Raw genomic sequence first — 26773 nt, forward strand, 5'->3', positions numbered from 1 at the left:
AGAGAGAGAGAGAGAGGGACGGCAGGAGGGACTGCAGAAGTGTGTGTAATGTCATGATATACGAAGATGTGTCTCTCTCTCCCTCTCTATCTCTCTCTCTCTCCCTCCTTCTCTCCCTCTCTCTCGAATGCAGTGAGCGCTCCGTAATATGATCATGATCATTATGATCGACTGGAATAAAAATAATAATAATAATAGGTTTACTACTTACATACTGTAGTTGTTCATTAATGTTACCTAATGTCATAAGTGAATTATATAGAAACAACTCACCAAAATTGACTATTGCCAAACTGATTTGACAAAAAAAATCCACCAAGGGGGGGATCCCTTGCCTGACCATGGCATTTAGTGAAATTGTGCTACTGCTCTAGGGGCTGAGCCCCCCTAATGATGCTAGAACCGCCCCTGATGTCATGTATGTCATATTATGAATTGAAAATGGGGGACCCTGATGTAAACAAGACGAAAGTCTTTCTCTGGTCTGCATCCCCTTAACAATTGTGTGTATTGAGCTGTACTGTATTGTACCCATTCTGCAATCTGTTAATAACCAATCAATCCGCTCCAGTTGCTGGGTTGTACAGTAGGTGGCGGTATACGCCTTTCTGTGGTTGCGACCCGCCATTAACTCCAAAAAAGAAGAAGACGAAGAAGAAGCCACGCCCAGCAGGAGCTCGAGAGTCGATTCATTCGACGACGAGACTCACACACGTTGGAAGATGGCGACTGCTCCGGGTGAGTTGTGTGAATTTCAACATTTATTCGACGTTTACCTAATTATATATGTACTGGTTATTAGGAGATGTATTTTTTTGAAGTTAGATAGAGCGTCGCCGTAAAACCCCTATACTGCTACTTTTGTCTTTTTCAAGGTGCATTTAAGCTAGGTAAGCGTTAGCCTGCCGTTAGCCAGCATTAGCTCTAACGTTAGCAAGACGAGGCCCGGCCCGTCAGTCCGCGATGGATTTTCACGCCATTGCTTTCCTTTTAGCGACGAATGTTAAGCTAAGTTGGCTAGTTAGCCAACGTTATATATGGCATTTGTGTTCATACATCTAGTAAGAACGTTTAGAGATAGTTAATTATGAACACAACGTGGCGTTAATCTATTCGCCGACGCTTTGTCGGTCGCGATGTAATTAGGTTTGTTTGTACTGCTCGGCTGTTGGTTCACCGGCCTTCTCTTCGACGGTCGTTAAGTTATATTCGCAGGTCGATTACCTTGATATTAAATGACGATTTTAGCTTTTTGTTGTTTCTGCAAGTTTAGTTCATTTCACACGATATTAAATAATTTCAAACTCGTTAATAAGCTCAAGGGTAGCGGCGGGCCGATTCAACCTCACCACCAGGAAATAACATAATGACGGTGATATTGTATGAACTAGACCCGTATTACACCAAAAACATAATTATTAGTCCGTTACAATAAAACATATTCGTAATTTTATAGCTAGGCTAGGTAATCGACCACGAATATACTCTTTAAACACCGGACCGGACGACCCCCGAAGGTGAAGGCCGGGTGGAGAAAAAAAGAAGAGGCCAGCAGTGACGCGAGTAGAAGTTCCAGCGCCAAACGGGGGCTAAGCGTCGCTAACCAGCTAGACGCGTGGTCTTAACGCGAACTGAACAACAGGAATGCATAGTTTATTTTGAAGGTCTGGTGAGCCCGAAAAAATCCCATTGTGTGTGTGAACCGTTTTTACTCAAACGTGAGTAACTTTATTATTCTGGTAAAGGGCGGGCCAACCATTGCATCCCATGATCAGATGTTATTTTCGAATCAAAGTTGCCCTAACTAATCTTATACTCTTCTATGTAGATGGTTGGTATCCACTTCCAGGAAGAGCTTCAGAGTTTCTCAGATGATCCCACCTGTGACCTAATTTAATTAATGCACAATTCCCTCCCTCCCCCCCTACAGATTATAGCGCCTACAATCAGACCAGTGCCCAACAAGGGTAAGAATGGCTATCTAATGTTATATAGTGTATTTGATAAACATGATTAATGTGCGGAAATATTTCTACTAAATGGGATGATTGCCTCCATACACGGCTATAGCAAACTGTCTTGTGTGCTTTTACAGGTATGGCTCTTATGCTGCACAGCCTGCACAAGGCTATGCACAATCTGCACAGGTGAGTGGATGAAATATGGTTATTTGAAACCTGTTGTGCTAGATTTTTCATGATATATTACGGTCAGTCTGAGCTGGAATTGTCCCTTTTTGCACACGTGGATGAATGCACTATTAAACAATGTACACTTAGGTGGCACACCAGTAGACCCTTTCTGACTGGTCTGTAGTCACTAGGGGGGGACAGCGTGTTGCCATAGTAACTGCAGAGCTGCTACCAGATACAACCCAACCTTCTGGCTGGGACTTGTAAAACTGCATTGCTCTCCCAAGTGAAGGAGTGTTTACATTATGTATATATATATATTTTTTCATTCTGTAAAAACAATTTATTCTACCCTTGATGGCTTTGAATTCAGTTCATGCAATTACATATTTTCTTTTATTTACAGTACAAGTTTGAGCTACTGTAAAGTAATTAACTTAAAAAAAAAGTAGGCTATTCTGTACTTGCATTGGTTGTTGCCGTATGAACCTATGCTTGCCAGTCAACACCTAATGTACTGTGATGCTATTTGTCTCAGCAGGGTTATAGCCAGCAGAGTTATGGGGCTTATGCCCAACCTGTTGCGGCAGAGAGTGGCTACACTCAGGCAGCACCGGCGGCTGGAGCATATGCACAGCAGCAGCAGTATGGGGCCGCTTATGGCCAACCAGCAGCAGGTCAGTTGTTGGAGATTTCCCCCTTCAATATTGTATAGACACCAAACCTATCTCTCCTGCATTGTGTTTTTTTCTCTTTTTTGCACTGAATGTACAGTGCCAGAGTTTTGACCATATACCACCCTAATTTACCTATCCCTAGCTCCGCCCCTTCTCTTAGCTTGCCCAAAGAAAGCAACACTTGTGATAGGGTCAAGAAAAGAGGGCAGCACTTCGGATATGTCAATTGTAGGCTATGTATTGTAATTATTTAACTTGATAATATAATTGCCTTTTTTTAATTGCAACTTTTATATGGCACCTTAAATGATAATTTCCCAGCTGCATCTAGTTCATCTAGCTTATCTGAAATGTAATTTTTTTTCTTTTCTTTTGCTCTCATGGTTCAGCGGCTGATAAATCAGGTTTGAAACATGCATTTTAATGCATGCAACTCCATCCATTTCATGAGTCTTGAATGGCTTGGGGGAATGTTGGGGCTCAAAAGTTACCTTTTCCGCTGGTGTGCCCACTCAATTGGTGGCACCAGCACTTGATTTGGTCACTTCTTTTTACTGTCCAGTAGTCCTATTCATGTCCGTGCATGCTGATGGCCAGTCATCTTCATTTTATGTTATTTTCTTTGATTTAATATTATCTTTATTTTTCTGCCGCGGCCAACATGACAGGTGTTTTAGAGAGAGATGGATAATGTCTTGAAGGGAAGTTTCTCTTGTGATGTTAGGCAGTGTTGAACTGGATGACTATTTCCCTCTTCTATTGAGGATTACTTTAGTCTGTGATGGTGGTGTTACTTGGCGTTCAGGCATCCACAGAGTACATATTTATTTATCCAGGCAAGCAATTAAGAACATTCTTATATACAAAAGTAACCTGTCCAAAAAGCAAAGGCCTTTTGTGGGAGGCTCTAACAAAAACAAGGTTATGTACATGCATACACGTAAATAAAATACAAATGACAGTAGCAATAGAATAAAAGGACAACAATAAATAAGGGATGGAGGGAAAAAAAGAAAGGAAGAGTGAGAACCAGAGGGAGGTAGGTGAGGGCTTAGGGGGAGGAGAGTCAGCAGGTGCAACAGTTGGTCTGTTGCAGATTTTGTTTAAAAGCAGTGACCTGTTAAGCCTTAAAGTCCCCCTATAGGGGGACCCTGCTTTTCTTTATCATAAATCGATCAATAGAGACTGTATTAGATCCCCAATTATCATATCATGGGGTATCATTGGAAATCCACCCTCATTGGCTACAACCCTGTCAATTTTTTTGAGATCGCCAAATCATTGTCGGAGCTAGAGCCCCCGGAGGTCGGGGGTGGTAATGTGTACTTTGGTGCACGCCTCGCATATCGGCATGTAACTCGAGAACCGCTGAACGGATTTTGTCACCTGAAAGGGCAATTGACAGGCAACAAATAGGGCTTTAATTCTATCTATATATTGTATCAAAAGAAATGCACACCTGAGCCACTAGAGGTCAGCAAAGTGGCGCGTCCTGTTAACACTTTGATTGCCCAACCAGAGTTCTCGTGTTTACCCCCCGCGCGTGGGTTGAATGCCCACTCGCGAGAATTCTCGTTTTTTTTTTTTTTTTTTTTAATTAGCGATCTGAAATCATATTTCATCAACCGAGTCTACCGTTGGAAATTCAGCCACTCCAAGCGCTCAGATGTGAAAAAGCGCCCCCTATCGTCTCCCAGATGGTAATTCACCCTTTTGGATTGAACTCAATGAAAATGAATGGAAAAAAAACATCACTCCACATTTTACTTCTCACTCACGCAGCCGGGGTCGATCAGCTCCACTAGTGAGCCTCAGAGCAGCTGGGATTATGTTTTTACAGTATACACGGTGAATCAATAAAATGATCGATTTTTTCGAATGGCGATCAGGAATTGGAACAATCCATTTGGATACCATCTGATCTCATGTAAGGAATCTGTTACCAGTCTTAGGATAATCAGACTCGTTTTCACGGAGATATAAGCTTTTGTGTGATATGGCTGTTTCACTGTGCGAGCGGTCAGGAACAGCGTTTCCGTTAGCCGGTAATTACCGGTTTTTGACCGGCAAAATCTGTTGAAGTCCGACATATTTAATCTCTCCGGTCATAATGTCCGGTGAAAATAATTCCCTCTAAACACAATTAGATTATTTGAATTGTATTAAAATAGGCTAAAATTAAATAGCCTATGCGATGAACGAAACAAACAATCATTAAGCAGCCGGTCTAATAATGACATTGTCTTGTCAGCGCGAGCTGGCTGCTGATATATTTGCGAGAAGCATCCATCTGCCGGCCGGCAGGGTGCAGTACTCCAATTCAGCCATTGGCAATTCAGCTGTTGGGTGGGGGCGCTGCTGAGCGGTTTCCAGACCGGACCTAAAAACACTGCTGCTCCATGCTTCACGTAAATATATCAGCAGCCAGCTCGCGCTGACAACAGAATGTCATTATTAGACCGGCTGCTTGGTGAAGCAACGATGAAACAAATGATTGTTTTCGTTCATCGCATAGGCTATTTAATTTTAGCCTATTTTAATACAATTCAAATAATCAAATTGTGTTTAGAGGGAATTATTTTCACCGGACATTATGACCAGCACCAAGTCGTTGGGAGGTGGAGATATAAATCACGCAAACCCACGATAATGTTCAGTTCTTCGCTTGATATAATTAATATAAATGTCCAATATAACGGAATTCGTTAGCTCATAAAAATGTGATTATAACAGACTGCTGTTTATTAAGGTCGGGCAGACTGCCCACCGACACCTCAAGTCGGCAGCAGCACGAAGTCTCGAGGGACTTATTTTATTTGGAATATATTAATGACTGTATATACGCAAAAGTAGCCTAGTTTTAAGTTAAAATATTATAAATGCCTTGATGATGTCATTCTTTATATAGGCATATCAATTGTTTTTAAGCTCAATAAACTCTGACCGGAATTTATCCCATTTGTCCGGTAGATTGAAATCTACCGGACACTCAGACCTGCAAAAAAAAATTCTAACGGAAACCCTGGTCAGGAAATAGGAGAATCGATTTTCTGCGTGCGTGCACATGTACTATCGATAATCTAGCGTTTATTTGAGGGCGATTCATAAATAGGCCGAAAAATTACAACGTTCTACTTCTAGAATATTCCAGTAAAGGGCGATTATCATGGAATGTCTTCATTTTTCCATGAAGACCAGTGCTTTTCAAAATGCTAGAAAACGGAAATGAAGCGATAAAAGAACAATCTGCTACGACAATGTTGACTGGAAAATGAGTCTTTGATAAGCGACGGGCAGATTGGACACATAGCCATAATTTAAAACATAGATTAGGCGATATTAACGTTAACATTGAAGTGGTGCTGGGCCTTTCTTGATCCTCCAATCACAACTGTCGCTTACCTCGGACAAACTAAGCGACAGTTGTGATTGGAGGATCAAGAAAAGAGGGCAGGGTTTGAGATGGGTCTATTAAGCTTGGGCAGTGAAAGTGTTAAGAGGTTAATTTTTTTGCCAAGAGTTAAGACCATAACCCTATCACAATCTCAGGATCTACAAATCCTTCTGTTTAATCATCTTCCCTTTATTAATTTGCTTAGATTTTTTGTACACATGATCTCGACAATAAGGTGGTGAATGAGCTCAGTGAGCTCATCTGCTTACCCCGCAGATTTAACATGGTGTTATTCACTGTCAAAGATGCAAAAATAAATCATTTTATATTCTCCTTTTCTTCATTACAATTTACTCAAGCCTAGTAACCGACACAATATTTCTGACACTGGGAATACATACCCCCAGGTCCCTAGATGTTCCTAGATACCAAGAACATGCAAATTGACCTTGTAGAAGTGGAGCAATCTTTCATTTACTTAGGCATGTACGTTTAGGCGAAATTTCTGAAAAAAGTCTACAGATTAACAGGTTAAGGGTGTTTTGTAATGTGTTCCAGTCAGATGCATCAGCAAATCTGCCCACATTACTTGCCCACAGCCCCCACTGATGCTTTTTCTTAATAGAAATAACCCCCATTTAGTAAATTTGCATGCTCTTGGTATCTAGGGACATCTATGGACCTCAGTGAATGTATTCCCAGTGTCAGAAATATTGCGTCTATTACTAGGCTTGCTTAAATTTATGAAACAAAGGAGAATATGAATTATCAATTTACAGTGAATAACACCGTGCTAAAAATTACCAGCCATAAAAAACGGCCACTGAGCTCGTTTAGTACCTTCTTGAGATCACGTGTACACAAATCTAATGTAATGAATAAAGGGAAGATGATTAAACAGAAGGTTTTGTAGATACAGTACTGAATTCTGCCATCCGGACCCATGCAATTTGAAATATTTTTATAGAATATGAGGCCTATAAATGACCTTATTATAGCCAACTTACACAGCTATGGATTGGGCCAAATCTACTCTTTCCAATGGCAGAGTTCAATTTGGATTTAGTATCACCAGGCGTGCATGAAGAACAGAAGGAAATCTACTGTATGTACACTCAGTGCCGTCTGGGAGAAATGCGAGGCCCTGTGCGAGATTTAAATGCAAGCCCCCCCTTAAAGGTAAATTTTTTTATTTTATTACTACGTTATTATTTTTTGCATACAGTCAATGTATTCTTAAATAATAGCACTGCCAGAGGCTGGGCATACGGTCAACATATTATGAACACGTGGTGCCACCGTGCGACACACACCCAGGCCTCATCAGCCTGTGGTGGGCCAACCTCGGCAGAGGGTGTATTGTGATAAATGGCCGAAACACCCAATGAGGTGGGGGAACACAACTGAAGATGTGTCGTACTGGTGGCACCACGTGATTATTGCCAAATTCCACCCCACTCCAACCTCATTCAATTGTTGTGCTGAATATTTAGGGATCTTTAACAACTAGTCCTATTAAGAATCCTTAAATAATAGCGCTGCCCGAGGCTGGGCATATGATACAGTCAACGTATTCTTAAATAATAGCGCTGGGCATACAGTCAACGTATTCTTAAATAATAACGCTGCCCGAGGCTGGGCATATGATACAGTCAACGTATTCTTAAATAATAGCGCTGACCGAGGCTTAGTGGCAATGCACCTGTACAGTCGTACACCTGGCAGTAACAGGGAAAATGCATAAAACACCCCTGGAACCTGATAAACGAGCTTAAAGCCAGGTACATTTTTCAAGCACGACATGCAGATTTGCAGTTTTGCCTTATTTGAATCGAACTCTATAAGCTTAGTACACACGTCACAAACTGCACGAGCACAGACCCTTGCATGATGCAACACACCGAGAGAGAGCAAGAGACAGACAGCGAGAGGGAGATCTACGGTGGGAACAGAATAGATTGCATTAAAAACTCACCAAATGTCCAAGAGGAAGGAGACAACCGTGGAGATGATAAAGTTCACCAGTCCATATTGTCCCCCCCGTTGGGATGAACTTGGGAGTCTGTTCCTAGTTTATCTGCCACACGTTAGCACTCGATAACGTAGCTGACGCTAGTTAGCTGTCCCTGCCTTTAGCTGACATGGCTAGCCTGACTGAACTTTCTAACACGCAACAACTTTCATCTTCAGTCCATCTGCCGAACGTCCTCTTCGTCTTGGCATAACCTAATCATTATTAGGGATGCACTGATATGAAAATGTGCCACCGATACCGATTGTTCAACTAACACAATCGGCCGATACCGATATTTGTGGCAATTTTTTTTTTTTTTTTTCTTCTTTCCTTCTTCTCTCTCTTTCTCTTCTTCTCTCTCCCAGTATGGTCTGCCCGGCTGCAGCTAGATACTAGTTCTCCCAGTATGGTCTACCGGGCTGCAGCTGGATACTATTGTCTCAACCAGAGCTCTCAACCAATGAAATTAGTCGATTCTGCCAATTACGTCACACCGCTTGCACCCGCCTCTGCTGTTGCCACCAATCGGCAAGCGCGTATAAATTTTTTACTTCCGCTTTTGTCCGCCATTGATTTTGACTCGAGCTGAGCTCGTCTACAACAACAACACCGTTAGATCCCCGCGGCGGCGCGGCCGACGTTTAGCTTTTAGCTCCGCAGGATGACTAAACGAGGCATAATGATTTTACTGCAACGAATGTTATAATAAAACAAAGCCTTTCTATACATGTGTCTGATTGAAAACTTTATTAACAGATTGCAGAATGGGTAAAACTCGGGGCTCTATGAGCAACGGAAGGAACTGAGCTAGTATGAACGAGTAATGCTTGCTACGTTCGGGTAAATAATATGCTGATGTTATTGAACGTGTAACACTAACTATATAACGTTAATGCCACAAAACGAATGCATTTGTTAATCACAAGTAGTAACTTTGATGCAGTAGCTTGTGTGTGTGTGGGCCGCGACGTGACATTTTTTTGCCTTTTGACGCGACACAAATTGATGGCTATTTATCGGCTACTGCCATCGGCACATTCGAGCTTATCGGCCGATAAGCCGATTGCAGTCAACAAGGCACTTATCGGCCGATACCCGACCGATACATCGGTGCACCCCTAATCACTATACTTGGTATTGATAAGCTTACGGCACGCAGCGTTATTTCTTCTGCTCCGATGCTGCAGCTTCATTGATCTGCCAATGAGCGGATAGAAAATTGACTGGAGGTATTACTGTCCATTGGTTTATTTTTAAACTAGAACACTGTCAACTCTGTCTGTCCAATAAATCGATACTCGTCATTGAATTTAATTAATTAAAAACACAGACACAGTGGGTCAATGTAGCAGCATTTAAAGATCAAAGTAAGTGTAAGATATTGAGTTGTCGTTTTGTAAAATGGTGTCACCGGTGTAGTCATAGAAAATTTCACATCACTGCGGCAACCCTACTTAAGCGTCTGAAGTGGCTCATTGTATTGGATCAGACATCTTCCCCTACTTGTTTTTTGTTACAGTCATGCAGCTTTAAAATTTAAAATTTCAATCTGCACAAAATGGAAACAAAGTATCCTTGGGTCAACTCACTGGATTCAAAAATAATAATAATCCAGTCAATATGTCTTTGTTAGAATCCAAACATAATTACCATCTTTACCTCCTTTTTACCTCTTTTCTATGTCTGTTGCCTTTCCACAGCTGGCTATCCTGCTGCTCAGGCCACTGCTCAGGGCTACTCCCAGCCTGCCCAGGGCTACGGTACCGCTGGCTATGAGAGCACTCCTGCTGCCGCTGCCCCAGCTGCCGCCCAAGCCGCTTACGGCTCCCAGCCAGGCTACACCGCCCAGTCTGCCTACCCTGGTTACAGCCAGCAGCCCGTCTCTGCTGCGCCCCAGAGGTTTGTATCATTCACTGTGATGAGGCAGAGGATCACTTTAATTAACGTTTGTTACACAGTGATCCTTTTTGTTTATTTATTTTTTGCCCCGCTGCTCTTCAGTTACAGTGCCACCGGCCAAGCAACCAGTTACAACCAAAGCAGCTATTCCCAGCCAGCGGCATATGGCCAGCAGCCGGCTGCATACCAGGCCCCACAGGCAGCCTATGGTCAGCAGCAGAGCGGCTACCAGCAGCAACAGGCGGCTCCCGCCACTGCCTACCCTCCTCCGGCCTCGGGTGCCTATGGGCAGCCTGCAGCCAGCCAGTATGGCCAACAGGCTGGGCCTCCAAGCTACAACCAGTCCAGCCAATACAGTAAGTCGCTTTAGTCTCCCATGTATGATATGCCGGTCCTATATTTCTCTCAATGTAATCTTATTCTAAAGCTGATTGAGAGCTCAGCAAGCTCAATGTGTTGCTATGCCAGCTACAGTTGGTCACCGGAAAGTTCAAAGAATGTTCTATGACCACTGGTGAGGGTATATTTTGACCATATATTTGACCCTACATCACCTCATTGCTGGATTGGAGCTCTGGACCTTATCATACTCACTCTGGTGGCTTACACTTAACACTTTGTTTACCAGCCATGCAGTGCGCCTTACCCCCGTTGAATGCCACCACCCACTTCAATGATAGCGCTCTCATTTGTGAACGCATAAACTATGTCTTAAATTATCCGCTTATCAATGACTTGTTTGCAGTCAACATTGTCGAAACTGATTGTTTTTTAATCGGTTCATTTCCGTTTTATACCATTTTGAAAAACTAGTTTTCTTGAAAGTTTCAGGAAAATATAAAGATTCTGTGATAAACGCCCTTTACTGGAATATTCTGCAATACACAAAAAAATTGCATTTTTCGGCCTATTTATGAATCGTTTTCAAATAACCGCTAGATTATCGATAGTATATGTGTACTTAATTATGCATGCTATATAAGCGGGCTGAAAAATCTTTTCTCTCATTTCCTGATCAACACACACACATATGGCACACGCTAATATCTCTGTGAAAAAAGGTCTGATTATCCTAAGACTGGTACAATAGATTCCTTACCTTGGATCAGATGTTCTCCAAAAAGATGATTCCAATTCCTGATAGCCATTCCAAATATCGATCGTGTTTATTGATTCAGCGCTGGGTACTGGAAATATGTATTCCACGCTGTTTTGCGGCTCTGCAATGACTTGGATCCTCTCGGATGGCTTGCCGGAGAAGTAAAATGAGGAAACTGGATTTCCCGCCCCCATGCGTTTCATTCAGTCTAATCCAATGGGGTGCAGTACAACAGGGAGAGACGATAGGGGGTGGTATTTTCCCAATGGCGCTCAGAGTTTGCAGCACTAACGTGAGACTAGATTGATGAAATATGAATTCAAATCGTTATTTTTTTTAATGACAAAAAAACGCTATTTGTAGTCGCTGGCACTCACCGGTCGGCATGAACTAACGAGTCCGACATATAGCAAGTGTTAAGGTTCCTAGAGTTTGCACTGAATTAGGAAAATCTACTTTTAGCTTTTGTGCCCCAGAAACATGAAATGTTTTGCAATGCACTTTCAAACTCAATTCATTAGTATCTAGAGTTTAAATAATAAATTGTTTAATTGATTGACTTTCTGTTTCTATATTGTTTTCTCTTTTTGTATTTCTCGACATCATTGTAAATTGAAAAGATTTTTACCAGTCCTGTGGTCTTCCTCTTTAGGTAATTACAGACCGGAGGGCCAGAGTGGAGGTGCTGGTTACTCCGCTTCAGAGCCTGCCAGGTACCCGGGGGCAGGGGGGAGTAGAGGAGGATCTGGTGGCAGGGAAGGCTTTGACAGAGGAGGGATGATGCATCGGGGGCGTGGCGGCATGGGTCGTGGCGGCATGGGGCGTGGCATGGGGTAAGTTCCTCTCCTCCCCACTTAACCTTCCTTATTTCTTCTTCACCCCAGGTGCAGTGGCCAGGTAGAACAGGGCTGAGGCAACATCCCCTTTGTTTGTTGGAAACATTCATAAAGATTCATCAGCTAATTGAAAATAGTCTATTTATACTCGTATGTTTAAGAATAGATGAAAGTGCCATTATAATGGACACTAAATAAGAATATTCACAAGTAGTTCATTTCTCAGCCCTGTCTCTCAAATGGCCGAAGGTAAGAAGGAAGTCTGTTCTGTTGGGAGTTAAAGTTGTGAACAAAGACCAGTGCAAATCAACAGTTTTGGAGGGTATTCCTGTTTGAAATCAGTGGCACATTACTTTGACATTGGATATCGTCCATTATTGACGATGCGTTGGATAGCTCATGTTTTTAGGGAGTTATTTTGTAAACATAGGTCATGTCCCGATTGGTCTGGTTAGGTGATCTCGGTTTCTCCGGCGCTGTCTAAATTCCAACGCCTCTTGGGGGGGGGGATAACAAACATTACGATTTATTATGCTGCTTTACTCTCACTACTGTGGGGTGACGTTCACCGTTTTTTTTAGCATGTTTATTTCATCGTTGCATCAGTGTTGATGCAATTAGAAGATCCATCTAACCGTAGGTTTGAGTATTTAATGCTCAGATTTTTCATAATCATGGATTTCCTAAGAGCCATACTAGTATTTCAGTTACGCTTTGTTTAATACACTATCGGGTACTTTAAGGGATTTTAAGAGGCATGCATGTGGAAATACTTGTCTCATCCAAGTTGGATCATGCTTGTGGTCGGTTCATATACATTTGGGTCACATGTGGAGCAAACAAACGGTACATTTCCATCTGGGCGAATTCTCCACCTGTAAGCCAACCGGTATCAAATTGACTGGTGCCTGCTTTGGCGATTTGAGTTATGGTTGTATTTGCTCGCCGTCATTGTAAATATAAATTGGTTTTTAATTGACTTGCCTGATGAAATACCTCAATTCAGAATGATTAAAGAAGGCGGCAGTTAGGTGGTCCATTTCAGCTATGGCGGTTGCTGTACTTAATATATTTTTAACAAGGGTATCTCAATAATCCATGGTTAATGTTTGAAAGTGTCACCCTGGAAGTGGTTAATTTAAGATTAAATTTGAAGGATAATAACACTAAATATTTAATACTCTTGCTTTTCATATGTCCACAGCTAGGCACATTTGTATTCATGAACATACTCTGCTGTGCTTATAGCCAGAGAGTTCCCCCTGCTGTTCATGTGTGATGACACGCAGCTCCAGATGATAGAGGTGACTGAGAGCACCCAGGTTTTCTTCTGAGTATGCTTTGTGCTTCAGTAAAGCTCATTCTGGGGTGGAAGTCTATGAAGTGTGCCATCTATTGTCAGTGGAGTGTCTTCCGGTGCTGTCTTGATGACATCACAGGTTAGTCTTGGTTCTGTGGTCTCTAGTGTTCGAGTTTTTAATGTACATTAATTCGTAGTATTCCATTGTAGATATCTAACTGCAGGTTATCAAATAACAGGTGATTATCATTCATTGACATCCATGGTCAATGAGCTGTGGCATTGCACCATATTGGTAGGCATGTCATGTAATAGCATGTCACTTATTAAATTAATTGGTATTCCCTAAAGGATCCCCCCACACACTTCCATTCGACTGTTAAAGGGGACATGTTGTCCTTTCACCAATTTTATGACCTTAAATCTGGAATGAGTGAACCTAGTCTGAATCTTAATTTTATTTATTTTCAAACACCTCTTTCCGTGTATTCAAGACAGCATTTTCTGTGGGTGCAGCACACACCTTCCCACACCCAAGAGTTAAAAGAGAATTTTTACAAACTGGCTTCAAAGTGCACAGCTAATTGATGCCATTGAGGGGAAGCAATTCTGACATGCTTGTTTAGTCATCAATCTGAAGAACTGTAACCGCAAGGAGTACATGTCATTTGTCCCCAAATCCATAAGAAGACTAAGCAAAACCCCATTTTCCATAATATGTCCTCTTTAAAGGATTTGTTTTAAGACCATGGTTATTTATTTCCCTATTATCTGGTATTTTACCTGTGAATTTTGTTGGAAATGTTGACACAGGGGGCATTGAACTCCAGCACAAGTGTTGACGTGGCTTTCAGCCCAAACCACTTTTTGGAAAGTGAGACGTTCACAACAATGATGTACATATTGCACCTGAAATTTTGCAATTTGACAAACTCAGCCTTTGCTGTACAGTTATGTTAGTTCTTGTTAGCTTTGAGCACAGCTTAAATAGGTATCTTCAATGTAAACTACTATAACCTTGCTAATCCTCCAGATCAACCAAAACTAATGTTAACTATATGAAGAAAACTTAGTTTAGGGCACTCAAATCTTAAAAAACAAACACAAAAATTAAAAAGAGTTGGAGAAAAAAAGGATGGTACTACTCGCTATGGTTGTGTTGACCCTGTTGAATTGTATTGGAGCATGAACTGGCCCTGCCAAACCTTTGTTTGAAATACTTCTAGTGGCTAGATGTCAATTTGAATCACAACGCCATATCGTAGAGGGGGTTTTTTATTAAAAAAAAACAGACTATTATCCGTTTGAAGTAGCTCATTAAAACTGTTGGTTCCTGGTCCAACAGTTGACGTCATCTACCTAATTTAAGGTTTGTTTTCTGGTACAGGGAACATCACTCTTACACACACACACGCACACACACACTTCGCCTCTTGATGTTTCAGTCTGGGACCTCAACAGGTGATGCCAATAGGATGATGGATTTTAGGTGATGCATAATTATCCTAGAGCATGACTCCAGCTGCTTTGCAGTTTTATAGAAACACTGGTAAAGATATTGACCCTCATAGTCAAATATACATAAATCATACATAATTAACTTAATTTATGAGGAATATATTTTGGGTCATAGTAGAAATGTAATTGTGATGTAATGTTCGCTGTTTTGTCTTGTGGTTTGGATTACAAATGTTTAATCACTTTGGTTTGAGCACTTTTTTAACATGCTTTGTCATATTTATACCGTACAGGTAACAGTGAGAGCCATTTAAAACCATCTATTCTCTAAAAAGTACCTGTACTCAATACAGAGCCAGCAGCAGGAGAGGCGATTTAACAAAGATTCGGGGTCTGCCTTTATGCCAAGAACTGAGGATGGTGGTTTCTAAGCATGACGGGAAAATTATTTTGACCAACTTTTTGTTGTTTTTTTTCTTTCATTTATTTTTTTTCATTCATTTAAACCCGGTAAACACTGTAACATGGTCAAATACAATTTACTTTTATTTTTAATGGAATTTTTTAATATTTTAAATGTACAAAACAATGTAACATTACAGTTGTGTTTTTTTTTACATTTACAAAGGTGAATATGATCACCTGAATATCTTGTGAAATTTCAGATGCATTGCATTTTTTAAATCTTTTTATTCTGATCTTCTGAATGTAATGTAAATACTGTTAGAACTTATTATCTTGGATGTTACTACACAGTTGGTAATGTTTACTTGTAGCCATGCCGTAGTATCTATGTATGGAATCAGTGCATCTGAAATATTTTCTTTTTATACCAATGTTTGGGTTTTTCTCACTGGTAATGGTCAATAGTTTCACTGTTGAAATGTGACTGAACGTTGTAGTTAGCTAAGCAAAGAAATGACACATATTCTGTTAATGTCGTTTCTCCTCTCAATTGGATTGCATATTTGTCATTTTCTGGGTGGAGTTCTTGACTCCTCTTAGGATAGTTAGAACTATGTTGATCGCACCTTCAAACAAGCCACATGGCTCGAGGCGTGGAAGTGGCTGTAAAAGGGAAATCGCCTTCATATCTCCATTTATTCCCCCGTAGCACCGCTGGAGACAGAGGGGGCTTCAGTAAGCCTGGTGGTAAGTTAACGAGTATTACACTGGCTAGTCCACTCCAGACCTTAAAGTTTTCTTTTGAGAGCATGTAAGCTCCACAGTACTGATGCACTATTTTACATTTGGGTATACATGCAAACATTCATTGCCTTTGAACACCCAATATTTTGCTGGTTATTGAAATGGTTGAAAATGTAGGGGGCCTCTTTTTGGATGTTGGAGACTTCCTCCTATTGGGGTACATATTTACCTTTTGGGTTTTATCAGCCACCGCCTATGGTTTTATGAGTATTTTTGACACATTACTGCTGGCAACAAGTTGTGTCGATTTTTATTGCCTTTTATCTCACTGAGTGAGTTCCTGGTATTTTGAAGATTTATATCTGTGGTCTTAAGAGACATCTCACATGGCACACAGCTATTTGCAAAAAGGGTCAGGTATTTTATTTAAAACACTTATCAATATTCCACTTGAGAGGGAATTATGGTTTACCATAAAAGGCACCATTTTCAACTTTCCAATAAGGCCCTGTGTCTGGTTGTGTCTGATATCCCTCAGGAGGAGCGCTGTGGCCTCCAGCTACACACACTGACTTGTCTTTTCTTTCTCCCCCCCCCCCTCATCTGACGCCACTACAGGCCCCATGAACGGAGCGGAGCGGGAAATGGGTAAGCGGACAACGGGGCATTTATATCATAACTGAAGGACCATTTGTTAACCAATTTTTTTGCGTTGTGTATTTCACCAGGGTATCTGCACTGCAGCGGTGTATTCAATTCTCAATGTGAGATTAAATAATATATTAAATGTTTTTGTATTCAAGTCGGGTTTTTTGGCCGCTATCTGGAGCTTGGTGCATCTGGCGAGAGCTTGTATGGCATGTGTGATCATTTAAATTGGTGCACAAGTGCAGTAGCCACTTTTCTGCTAGTATGGTTGTGAAATTGGTATACATTTTTGCTCCAAGTGGTCTTAGTCTTACATTTAATTTGTTGAAGCCTGCAGATACCCTGTTCACCTTTTTTGTGGCCAACTGGTTTTCAACCTTTTATATTGTACAATTTTCATGTCTAGCAATGTTGGGAAATGGTGGAAATACTGAATTAACATTTTTCTTATGTAAATTGTTTCCAGGACGTCCCGAAGAGCAGGATGACTCTGAGAACAGCACCATCTACATCACCGGCCTCACCGAGAAGGCCACCCTTGAGGAGATGGCTGAGTTCTTTAAACACCCTGGACCCATCAGGGTAAGGAAATCTGCCATTCAATGTTTAGAAATAGGCTGGAGGGCGCCCCAGTGGCGAACCACATAGCGCGCTCAGCCGCGACACGGCCGACCCGGGTTCGACTCCCGAACCCGTCGTTATTTGCCGAATGTATTCCCCCCACTCTGTCTCCCATTCCTCCTCTGTCTCTCTCTACTGGACTGCCCAGTAGCAATAAAGCGATAAAACGGCAAAAAAAAAAAAAAGGCTGGAGATATTTAGAGACGTAGACTTTGCGCCTTTTGACGCAGTGTTGTTGAATTTCCTCATTTTGTTTCTTCAGATTAACCGCAGGTTGGGTCAGCCTGCCATCAACATCTACACAGACAAGGATTCAGGGAAGCCTAAGGGAGATGCCACCCTGTCTTACGAAGAACCCTTCATGGCCAAAGCCGCCGTGGAGCATTTCGATGGTGGGTTGCGTTGACTCCGGTCAACAGGCTCTCCCATCACACTCCATACACCATCAACACTACCATATACATTTGGTAATATGCAGACGGTAGTACTACAGTTGGTGAATGTTTTGTGTTCTTCCCCGACTGTAGGGAAGGAATACCAGGGCAGGAGGCTGAAGGTGTCCATGGCACGCCGTAAACCCATGATGGGCTTTGGGATGAGAGGAGGCATGCCGATGAGGGGGGACATGATGGGCCGCGGAGGTAATGTCATGAGTCTTTTATTATTTTTTATTTACTTACCTCAGGGAAGATTTACTGAGCCCATAATGCTCTTCTACATAATATGCAGTCGCTCATATTTACACCTGGGAGTTGCCCTGTACAACTAGTCCTCTACTGAGCACCGCCGCTGGAGCAGTACAGGGTTAACTTCCTGACGGAAACTGTTTAAGGCAGAGATATGCTTCAACCTCTGCTCTCACCCATATTTTGCGTGTGGGTGGGAGCTAGACCGACATACTTCCATGTCAGTTCAATGCATGGGTTGCAGTACACCGCCGAACCACTAGGTGGCTGTGCTGCCTTGTATTGTACAAAAGGGGTAGGTAGAGCAGTTGTCTGGTTATCCGGAGGTTCCTGGTTCGAATCTCGCTCCTCCCGGGCAGCGTGTCGAAGTGTCCTTGAACAAGATACTTGACCCCTAATTGCTCCTTGCATGGTTGCCTCTGCCATCGGTGTGTGAGTGAATGGGTAAAATGTGAGGAACAAATGGTAAAGCGCCTTGGATAAAAGTGCTATATAAATGCAGCCATTTACCATTTACAAAAGGCTATAGTTTCGGACTTCCTCTGCCAGTCTTTCCTTGAACAAACATGTTCCACACATTTCAAAGGGGGAAAAAGTTATATAAAATGTGTTATATTCCTCTCCCCAACTGACCATCGCATAAGTTTATAGTTGAACCTTTATTAATTCTCTTGAGGACATTTCTTTTCTGCTAACTATTTAGGAGCAGTGGGCAGCCACACATGGGTTGGGCGCCCAGGGACCAACCCAACCGTTGTAATGCCACTACCTCGGTCAAGGGTGCTGGCAGGAAACGTCTTTTGGTGTGGGAGGAAACTCATAGACACGGGGAGAACATGCAAACTCTCTTGCTGTGAGGCAACGGTGCTGCCCACCATGTGATAAACAATAAAGTGCTGTGATTCTGTGGTATCTAACCTGTTTGTTTGTCATGTCAGGTATGATGGGGCGCGGAGGAGACCGTGGAGGTTTTCCCCCCAGGGGTGGTCCACGCGGCATGGGTCGAGGCAATGGTAGTGATGGTGGAGGTGGACGTGGGCTCTCAGGGGCCAACATGCAGCAGAGGGCTGGCGACTGGGAGTGCCCTAACCCGTAAGTGTTTCTCTGTATGGACGCTGCCATAGATGAATGTTCTACATAAGATGAGATATTCCTTTATTGATCCCCTTGGGGAAATTCGGTATCATAGCGGCATGGAAGGGAGGTACATGTAATAATAAAATGTATTTGTATAGCCCCTTTCATACAGAAACTGCAGCTCAAAGTGCTTCACAACAGAAAAAAGACAGTAAAGTGCAGACACAGTTTTTCACATTAGGATCGAGCATCCCAACAGGCCACCTTGTTTATGGTTCGATTCAGTTTTAAATAGACAATAATACAAATGGTAAGATAAAATAGATTAGTAAAATAGTGGGGGGCGGCTACATGGCGTAGTGGGCAAGGCGCTGCCAAGAAATCTGGAGACGCTGGGTTTGCCTGTTCGAGCTCAGCGCTCCACATTTGCTTTCAGTTTAGCTGGTCGTCCGTACTAATACACATTGGCCGTATTAGGGGGTGGGAAACTGATGGGTGGGGATCGGGCGTTGTGGACAGCGACTCCTACAGGTCGGTTGGTGCGCCTGCGCAGTAGAATCAGGAAGTGTCGGGGGCAGCGTGAGCCTCCCACGCGTTACTCCTCGCCACTGAGAGATCGAGCTGCGCAGGTGAAAAGATGCGACTGCTGTTACCTCAAGTACCGGAGGGGACTTGTACTATGTATGCCTTAGTCCACATTGCAGCCGGCTTGTGGGAGGCAAGAAACAGCGTTCGTGACAGGGGAGGGTTGAATTGGATGATACGAAATTGGGATGGGAGAAAATATAGAAAATGGGAGAAAAAGTGGATCAAAAAAAAAATATTAGTAAAATAGTGCAGTGCAATAAAATAGTTCTGGATTACTGTTCCAACAGTTCAAAGTAGTCTACCTTCTCTGTTTGGTATCCATTAAAACTTGACAGTCTTCCCTCCAGGTAGTAGAAGACGTACAGGTACAGGTCACAGAATTATAGTACAGTGGAGAAGTAAAAATTAAAATGGAATAAAAAGGCAGTGTAAACAATATAATTAAGTCGACATGCATAAACCTTGGGTCTTTGTAACACTAGACAGCCGGGCTGGTCTAGAATTCCAACAAAAACAAGATGCATCATCCTCCCTAGACTCTTCCTAAAATGTTAGAACTTTTTATTTTATTAAATTTTTTAAAGTGGATGTTTAGCCCTTGACCATAGTGGTTTCAGTCAAATTACCACCTCCCCTCCCTCATTCATGGGGAGCTCAGAGGACGACTGATGGTGTCAAATCAAATGAATGCCCACTCTGTGGCTTTTGTCCCTTGAACAAACGGTTTGCAAATTTGTGAATAAAACGGTACTGTGATGCAGGAATGTGTAAATATATGGTATCTGTTTGGTGGTTCTTTGATCCACACCTCCCTCTCATTCACATGAGGGGCGGGGATACAAGATGTCCCCTTCTTTTGAATGGGGGGTAGTTGCTTCTTTTCATGGGAGGTAGTTGCTTCTCTTGAATTGCGGTAGTTGCGTTGGGCTCTGGCAATGTGGTTGCCCAAAAAAATGGAGCCACATTCTGCAAGAAAGTCGACCTCGGCATTACAGCAGAACGACCTCCCTGGCGGTAACAGGCAACACGACGACTATTTAATATCTCATTTATTCACATGTTCAAAATGCATTTTATGACTGGTGTAAACATGTGTATATATACACATACAGTAGGTACTGCTTGGTAAACGGTGTAGAATGCTCCACCTAAACGAGGCTCTTCCCATGGCAGTCTTCCATCTTGTACAGTTCTGGATAGCTCATCACTGCTGTAAATCAGTCTCCATCTTCAGTTGAACAACTAGAATGCTTCACAGCTAGAAAGCCTTAATTGAGGCGTCAATTCCAGGAATATGATTTATAGACATCATTTAGCTCTTCAAAATGTGTCATGGTCTGACAAATAAAAATGCAGTTACTGGTGTCTGCAGAGATACTGAGGAAACTAATTGTGTGGCTTTTCTCTTATTTCAGACTCCAAATCGAGACAAAATTAATGACTAGGTATCTTTTTTTCACTGCTCAACCGGGCAGCTGTCAAAATGGCCCACAAATTGTATTTATTCATTATGTATGAGGAATTTGTTAGATAATAAACTATCTCGGATATTGGCCAATTTGTAGGGGAGACGTGAGGATTTTAAGATTTGTTTGATGCTTAGACTTTTTCGGCTCCATGAAGCTGATTTTATTTTTCAGAAAACCACAGAAATATGGGCAGCGTTAGGGCTGACTTTGACCAGTCGACTAATCGATTGAAAGGAGCCGTAGTTGACTTCCAACCTTAGTCGAATGCAAAAAAGATATACCGGTGTATATATATATATATTTTTTTATATATATTATAAATCATTCTTTCCAAAAGCAAAGAGGCCTAGATGCGTGGCTAACGCTAATGGCTGGCGTGAGGCTAACTGCCTAAAACTGGCACAGAGTCACTGAATGAGGATTTCACACACTAGACATATCTATGTATCCATCAGTGGACCAATTGCATGCTTTCGGTCGACTTTTTCAGACATTAAGCAAAGCCCAAATGGAATGACCCCCCCGCCCCAAAGAAATATTCATTTGGGGGGGGTAGTCGTAGTCGACTATGGGCAAGTTTTGGCCAATCAAAGTCAACTATACAATAGACAGGCCTAGGCAGCTTACATATATTATACAGACTGCGTGAAAAGAACACACACGAGGCCAGGGCTGTGGGGACGTTTGACCACGCTGGCCGTGTTCCACAGAAGTGTGCCAGGCCCGCTGTTCTAGTGTTAAGCGGTATACAAATGGTTTTCTGTTCTCAGGGGCTGTGGCAACCAGAACTTTGCCTGGAGGATGGAATGTAACCAGTGCAAAACTGCTAAACCAGAAGGCGCAGGCGGCGGCGGCGGCGGCGGCAATGACGGCCCTCCATTCCCCCCCTCAGGTATGGACACGGCACTTGTCATGTTTCTAACCCCATAATACTGCTTGATTTAATGTTTGAAGTGAAAATGTTTTCCCCTAGTCACAGGAAGTAAATGCACTTAAAGAACATGCCAACATTTTGGGAAATTAGCTTATCGTCTTCTCCAGAGAGACAAGAAGATATATACCAGTGCGTTCAGTAGAAGGCTATCTGGCTGCACGTTAGCCTAGCTTAGCACAATGAATGGAAGCCGACATGGCCATTCATCCTAGGCATCGTCTAACTAACTCCTCTCCCGAAGGCTAACCGGCCATGTCCGCTTCCATTAATTGTGCTAAGCTAGGCTAACATGCAGCCAGATGGCTTTCTATTGAATGCACAGAGAGGAAACTGGTATCTATCTTGTGTCTCTGGAGAAGACTGTAAGCTCATTTGAATTTCCCAAAATGTTGGCGTGTTCCTTAAGTCCTTATTTTACACTCCTTACATTCTCCTCTGTTATGAATGCTAAAATCCGCTGTTGTATTGTTTCAGGTGGTGACCGAGGTGGTGACAGAGGTAGAGGTGGCATGCGTGGAGGAGGCCGGGGTATGGACCGGGGCGGTCCAGGGGGCCCCGGTGGATTCCGTGGAGGCTGGGGAGGTGACCGCGGTGGATTCAGAGGGCGCGGTGGAATGGATAGAGGAGGATTCCGAGGGCGCGGTGGAATGGATAGAGGAGGACCGCCCATGGGTGGCAGAGGCGGCAGAGGAATGGGACCCCCAGGCAAGATGGATATGAGGTGAGACCCCAACTATGGTCATGCTTCAAAGTATTTATTAATTTCAGGTATGTCTTGGCCCTTTGCCCCCCCCCCCCATTCGTACCTAAGGGTGCTTCTGTGCACTAAGCAATACAAGTATGCCCTTCGTTCTCAAGATGCTCCAAACTGGATGTTCCCTATATGAGAACTAGGCCTGCCGCGATAAGCAATAAATCGATTAATTGCCGCGATAATTAAAATGAATGCAATGATTTTGACGGGCGCGATTAATTGCTATTTGCGCGTTTGTTTTAATGAGGCGGAACCAGTGCCCCTTGCAGTCTCTCTCCGTGTGGGTTGGCCGCTGGCGTTACTACAGAGCACAGCACGGGAGCTCCGTGGGGCAACGCCACATAGCTTAACTACATTTCTCAATAGTGTTGCTCCTTTTAACCAAGTAGCGTTATTTGTAGTGTAACGTTAGAATAACACAGAATAACGTTAATACAATTACATGCATCATTGTTTACAATGAACGGCTGGGGCTAGTCAAAGCACTGGAGACGGGGACAAGTTAAACGTGAATTAATTTATTATAACGGGTCGTTTTCGAGTCGTGCTGCAGTGCCTACGCACCACAGCTATTCTATTATATACGGCTTTGACGCTTCCTCCTCATCGTTGATTGCCTGTAGTAGCTGCATCTAACGTTAGTAGCTAACGTTAAAACTAAAAAACACAACCGGACGAGACAAGTTGTCGGCTAGGATAATCACAACAATACTTCCGGTCCGGTCGGTGGGCTTCAAAATAAAAGTCTTAAACCGGAAAAGACGGAGCGGTGGGCTTCAAAATAAAAGTTTTGGGAAATAAATTTCTCAAAAAAATTCTCTAACCGGTCGCAATAATATCGCTTATCGCGATATTTTCGGGGGCAATTAATCGCCCAGCAAAATGTGTTATCGTGGCAGGCCTATTGAGAACTGAATTGGGAAAAAGGGCTTTTAAATATGCTGCTCCTTCATCCTTCATACAGGAAGACCTAAAATTACCAGGACTGGTCACCCTCGGAAAATTTAAAGCCATTTTAAAAACCTACGAATTCAGTTCCCTCGGACAGTGCAACTGTGTCTGATAACTTGCCTGTTTGATAACTTGCCTGAAATTGGAGCTTGCTGTGAAGTGTGATTACCAAACCTAGCCGTGTCTATACTTTCCGTAGCCGCATTTCTGACAGACGTTCTCTGATTGACACTGACTGACGTGTTTGCCCAATAGCGTGACGAGCTGTGTCTTTGCCCATTTCCGCGTCGAACAGCCTGCAAACTACCTGGCGTTCTATCGCCATGCTCTAAGACAAACTCTCACCTTAACCAACTTCGAAAGAGTGCCTAAGCTTAACCGTCGAAAGAACTTGCCATCACGCTCTAAGACAAACTCTAACCTTAACCAACTTCGAAGAGTGCCTAAACTTAACCTGTGTAGAAACTGTCGTCGGCCAATCAGAGAACGTCTGCCAGAAATGCGGCTTCGGAAAGTATAGACGCAACCTAGCCGCATTTCTGGCAGACGTTTCTGGTCATGTGACATGTGCTCCCAATAGCGTGACGAGCTGTGTCTTTGCCCATTTCCACGTCAAACAGCCTGCAAACTACCTGGCGTTCTATCCCCATGCTCTTAAGACAAACTCTAACCTTAACCAACTTCGAAGAGTGCCTAAGCTTAACCAGTGTAGAAACTGCCGTCGGCCAATCAGAGAGCCTCTGCCAGAAATGCGGCTAGGTTTGGTAATCACCCTGCGTTGAATGTTTTATCTGTATTTTATTGTGATCTTTTTTTATGTTGAAACATTCTGCTGCCTTGCTTGGCCAGATCGCTCTTGAAAAGGATTTTAATCTCAATGATGCTTATCTGGTTAAATGAAGGATTTGATTGATTCACCGTCTTTGCCTATGTTAGGATTATCGACTAAAATGACTGGATTCATCAACCACACTGTACTCGAGTCAGCATTGCTGAATATGACTTACACACATTTTTTACATTGATTATAATTGAACACGATGTGCTCTGTTGAACTAATCTATCTTGGTTGATGTTAAAGAAATGTATGTTGATTGTTCCTTCTGCTACATGCCTCTTCTCTAGGGATCACCGCCAGGAACGCAGAGACCGACCCTACTGAGAGACGCCAGCACAAGTTTTCCATTTAGTGTGGAATTTGATTTTTAAAACGAAAATTTTAATTTATGATTCCATATTTATGAATGGTTAGACCTGCTTTTGAATATCCTGGTGCAGTTTCATTCAGTTCATGATTAAACATTTTTAGTTATTTTCTTTTTTTAGATTTGTTTGCCCTTTAGTTATGTTTAATTTTGTGCACGTTTCTTTTTTTATTTTATTTCATTTTTATGTACAAATTCATTTTGACTGTATTGTAAACTACAAGGTTTTCTTTCCTTATTTTTTTATTGTAATCGCCTACACTTTCCAATGACAACTGTGTAATGAGGATCAAAATAAAAATGTACTCATTTGATGATTACACATTATTTGGACTTATTTCTACTCATTCATGATTTATTATTGATACTCATTAATAAATCGCTTTAATTCCTTATTTCAGTACTGTTATTGTCTACTTCCTCAAACAATTGGAAATCAATATATAAACTACATTAATTATGGTAGCAGAGCTAGCATAGCAGGAGCCTCACTGCACTGTATGTTCAGTGATCTACAAGTGCACACAGCAGTAGTGGAGCGTCTTCAGAAATGGCTAATTTCCCAGTCTGAGGAACCAGTCTGCATGATACTGGTCCAGTGTTTGCCATTCGGTGGTGCCGTTAGCCTTGGCAGAAGCCACCACATTCCTCCACTCACTGTACACCAGCTCGGCAATCAAAACACTTGATGCTTTTTGGTTCAGGTCTGGTAGGTTTTCTTTTAGTTGTATTGAAGCTATGGACCTAATGGTGCAGTCATTAATGTCCCATCTGTTGCTTTATGAAATGGCCTCAAGGTGGCACTGTTGACAAGGTATCTTTAAAGAAAAGATGTGACAGGCTGCCTCGTGTGCCGGAGGGAACACGTGATGCAAGGCTTCTATCCTCTACAACCGACCAGTGGGGGGCATAGTCGAGCAACGTTCAAGACGGGAGGGGAGAATTGGATACACGAAATTGGGATGGGAGAAAAATAGAAAATAAGGAGAAAGTGGATATAAAAAAAAATGCAACAATCAAATAATTGGTCAAAATGTATAATTGGCAGCTTTAAATGTGAATTCCAACAATACATTCTTATCAGTCTGTCCAATTAATATCTGAACATAAACTGCAGCACAGATATGCTTGTATTGTCCAGATGTGAGTCCAGACTGCAGGGCCCTGCTGAATCTTACGTTTCTGTTTTCAAATTCGCTTTATTTTAGCAGTCTTATTGCTTCAGAATATGCCTCGGCTGTTGTCGGTCACCCTCATCGGTCCTTACTCATACCCAAGACTACATCTCATGACATCACAGGTTTGATGCTCTAGTTTCTAGCTTTCGGAGGGAGTTCATACTCGCCAATATTGAGCTGACTTGGCTAGGAATAACCTAGATGTGTTCTTAACCCTTTCACTACCAAATGGTTAACCCTTTCACTGCCACAGACTGTTAACCCTTTCACAACCACACTACAGAAGGTTAACCCTTTCACTACCACACTACAGACTTGACCGTCTAGTGGTAGTGAAACGGTTAAAGGACCATACACGTGATTTTGATATGTGGGTTCACTGGGTTCCAAGTATTCTTGCCTTGATATGGTGCCCTTTTTTATTTATTTGTTATAATATTTGACTGTTGCTGCGATTTTAGTATTTTCTGCCAATTCACCACTGACATAGGCTTCCATTGTATATGAAAATGTGTCTTAAACCACCCATGAAAGACTTGATGGCACGCTCACATCTGAGGTGCCTTTGTTTTCCTGAAGAATTGCTCTATTGTGCCTTTTAATTCTGTGTAATAAGAGGAATTCTTTCTCATATAATAATAATGGCTTGGATTTATATAGCGCTCTTCATGACACCCAGAGCGCTTCACAGTCCATTATTCGTT

The 26773-nt window shown here is 42.4% G+C and overlaps 1 protein-coding gene across 2 annotated transcripts; it reads left to right on the plus strand.

Moving 5' to 3' along the window:
• The first annotated feature begins 677 nt into the window (after positions 1-677).
• On the plus strand, positions 678-25224 carry ewsr1b (EWS RNA-binding protein 1b). 2 transcript variants are annotated; one of them, XM_084323767.1, is made up of 16 exons: positions 678-738; positions 1931-1967; positions 2096-2147; positions 2671-2809; positions 9918-10116; positions 10219-10472; positions 11868-12048; positions 15924-15961; positions 16577-16606; positions 17073-17188; positions 17490-17619; positions 17755-17868; positions 18852-19005; positions 21818-21939; positions 22456-22702; positions 24812-25224. In XM_084323767.1, the coding sequence occupies exons 1-16, from the start codon at positions 723-725 to the stop codon at positions 24846-24848; spliced, it is 1866 nt and encodes a 621-aa protein (XP_084179893.1). In that variant the 5' UTR covers positions 678-722; the 3' UTR covers positions 24849-25224. The 2 variants fall into 2 exon arrangements, with proteins under 2 accessions (XP_084179893.1, XP_084179894.1); XM_084323768.1 differs by having other exon boundaries at positions 2674-2809.
• Positions 25225-26773: the final 1549 nt, after the last annotated feature.

This window comes from Notolepis coatsorum (genome assembly GCF_963971535.1).
Source record: "Notolepis coatsorum genome assembly, chromosome: 10".
Classification (NCBI taxonomy): Eukaryota; Metazoa; Chordata; class Actinopteri; order Aulopiformes; family Paralepididae; genus Notolepis; species Notolepis coatsorum.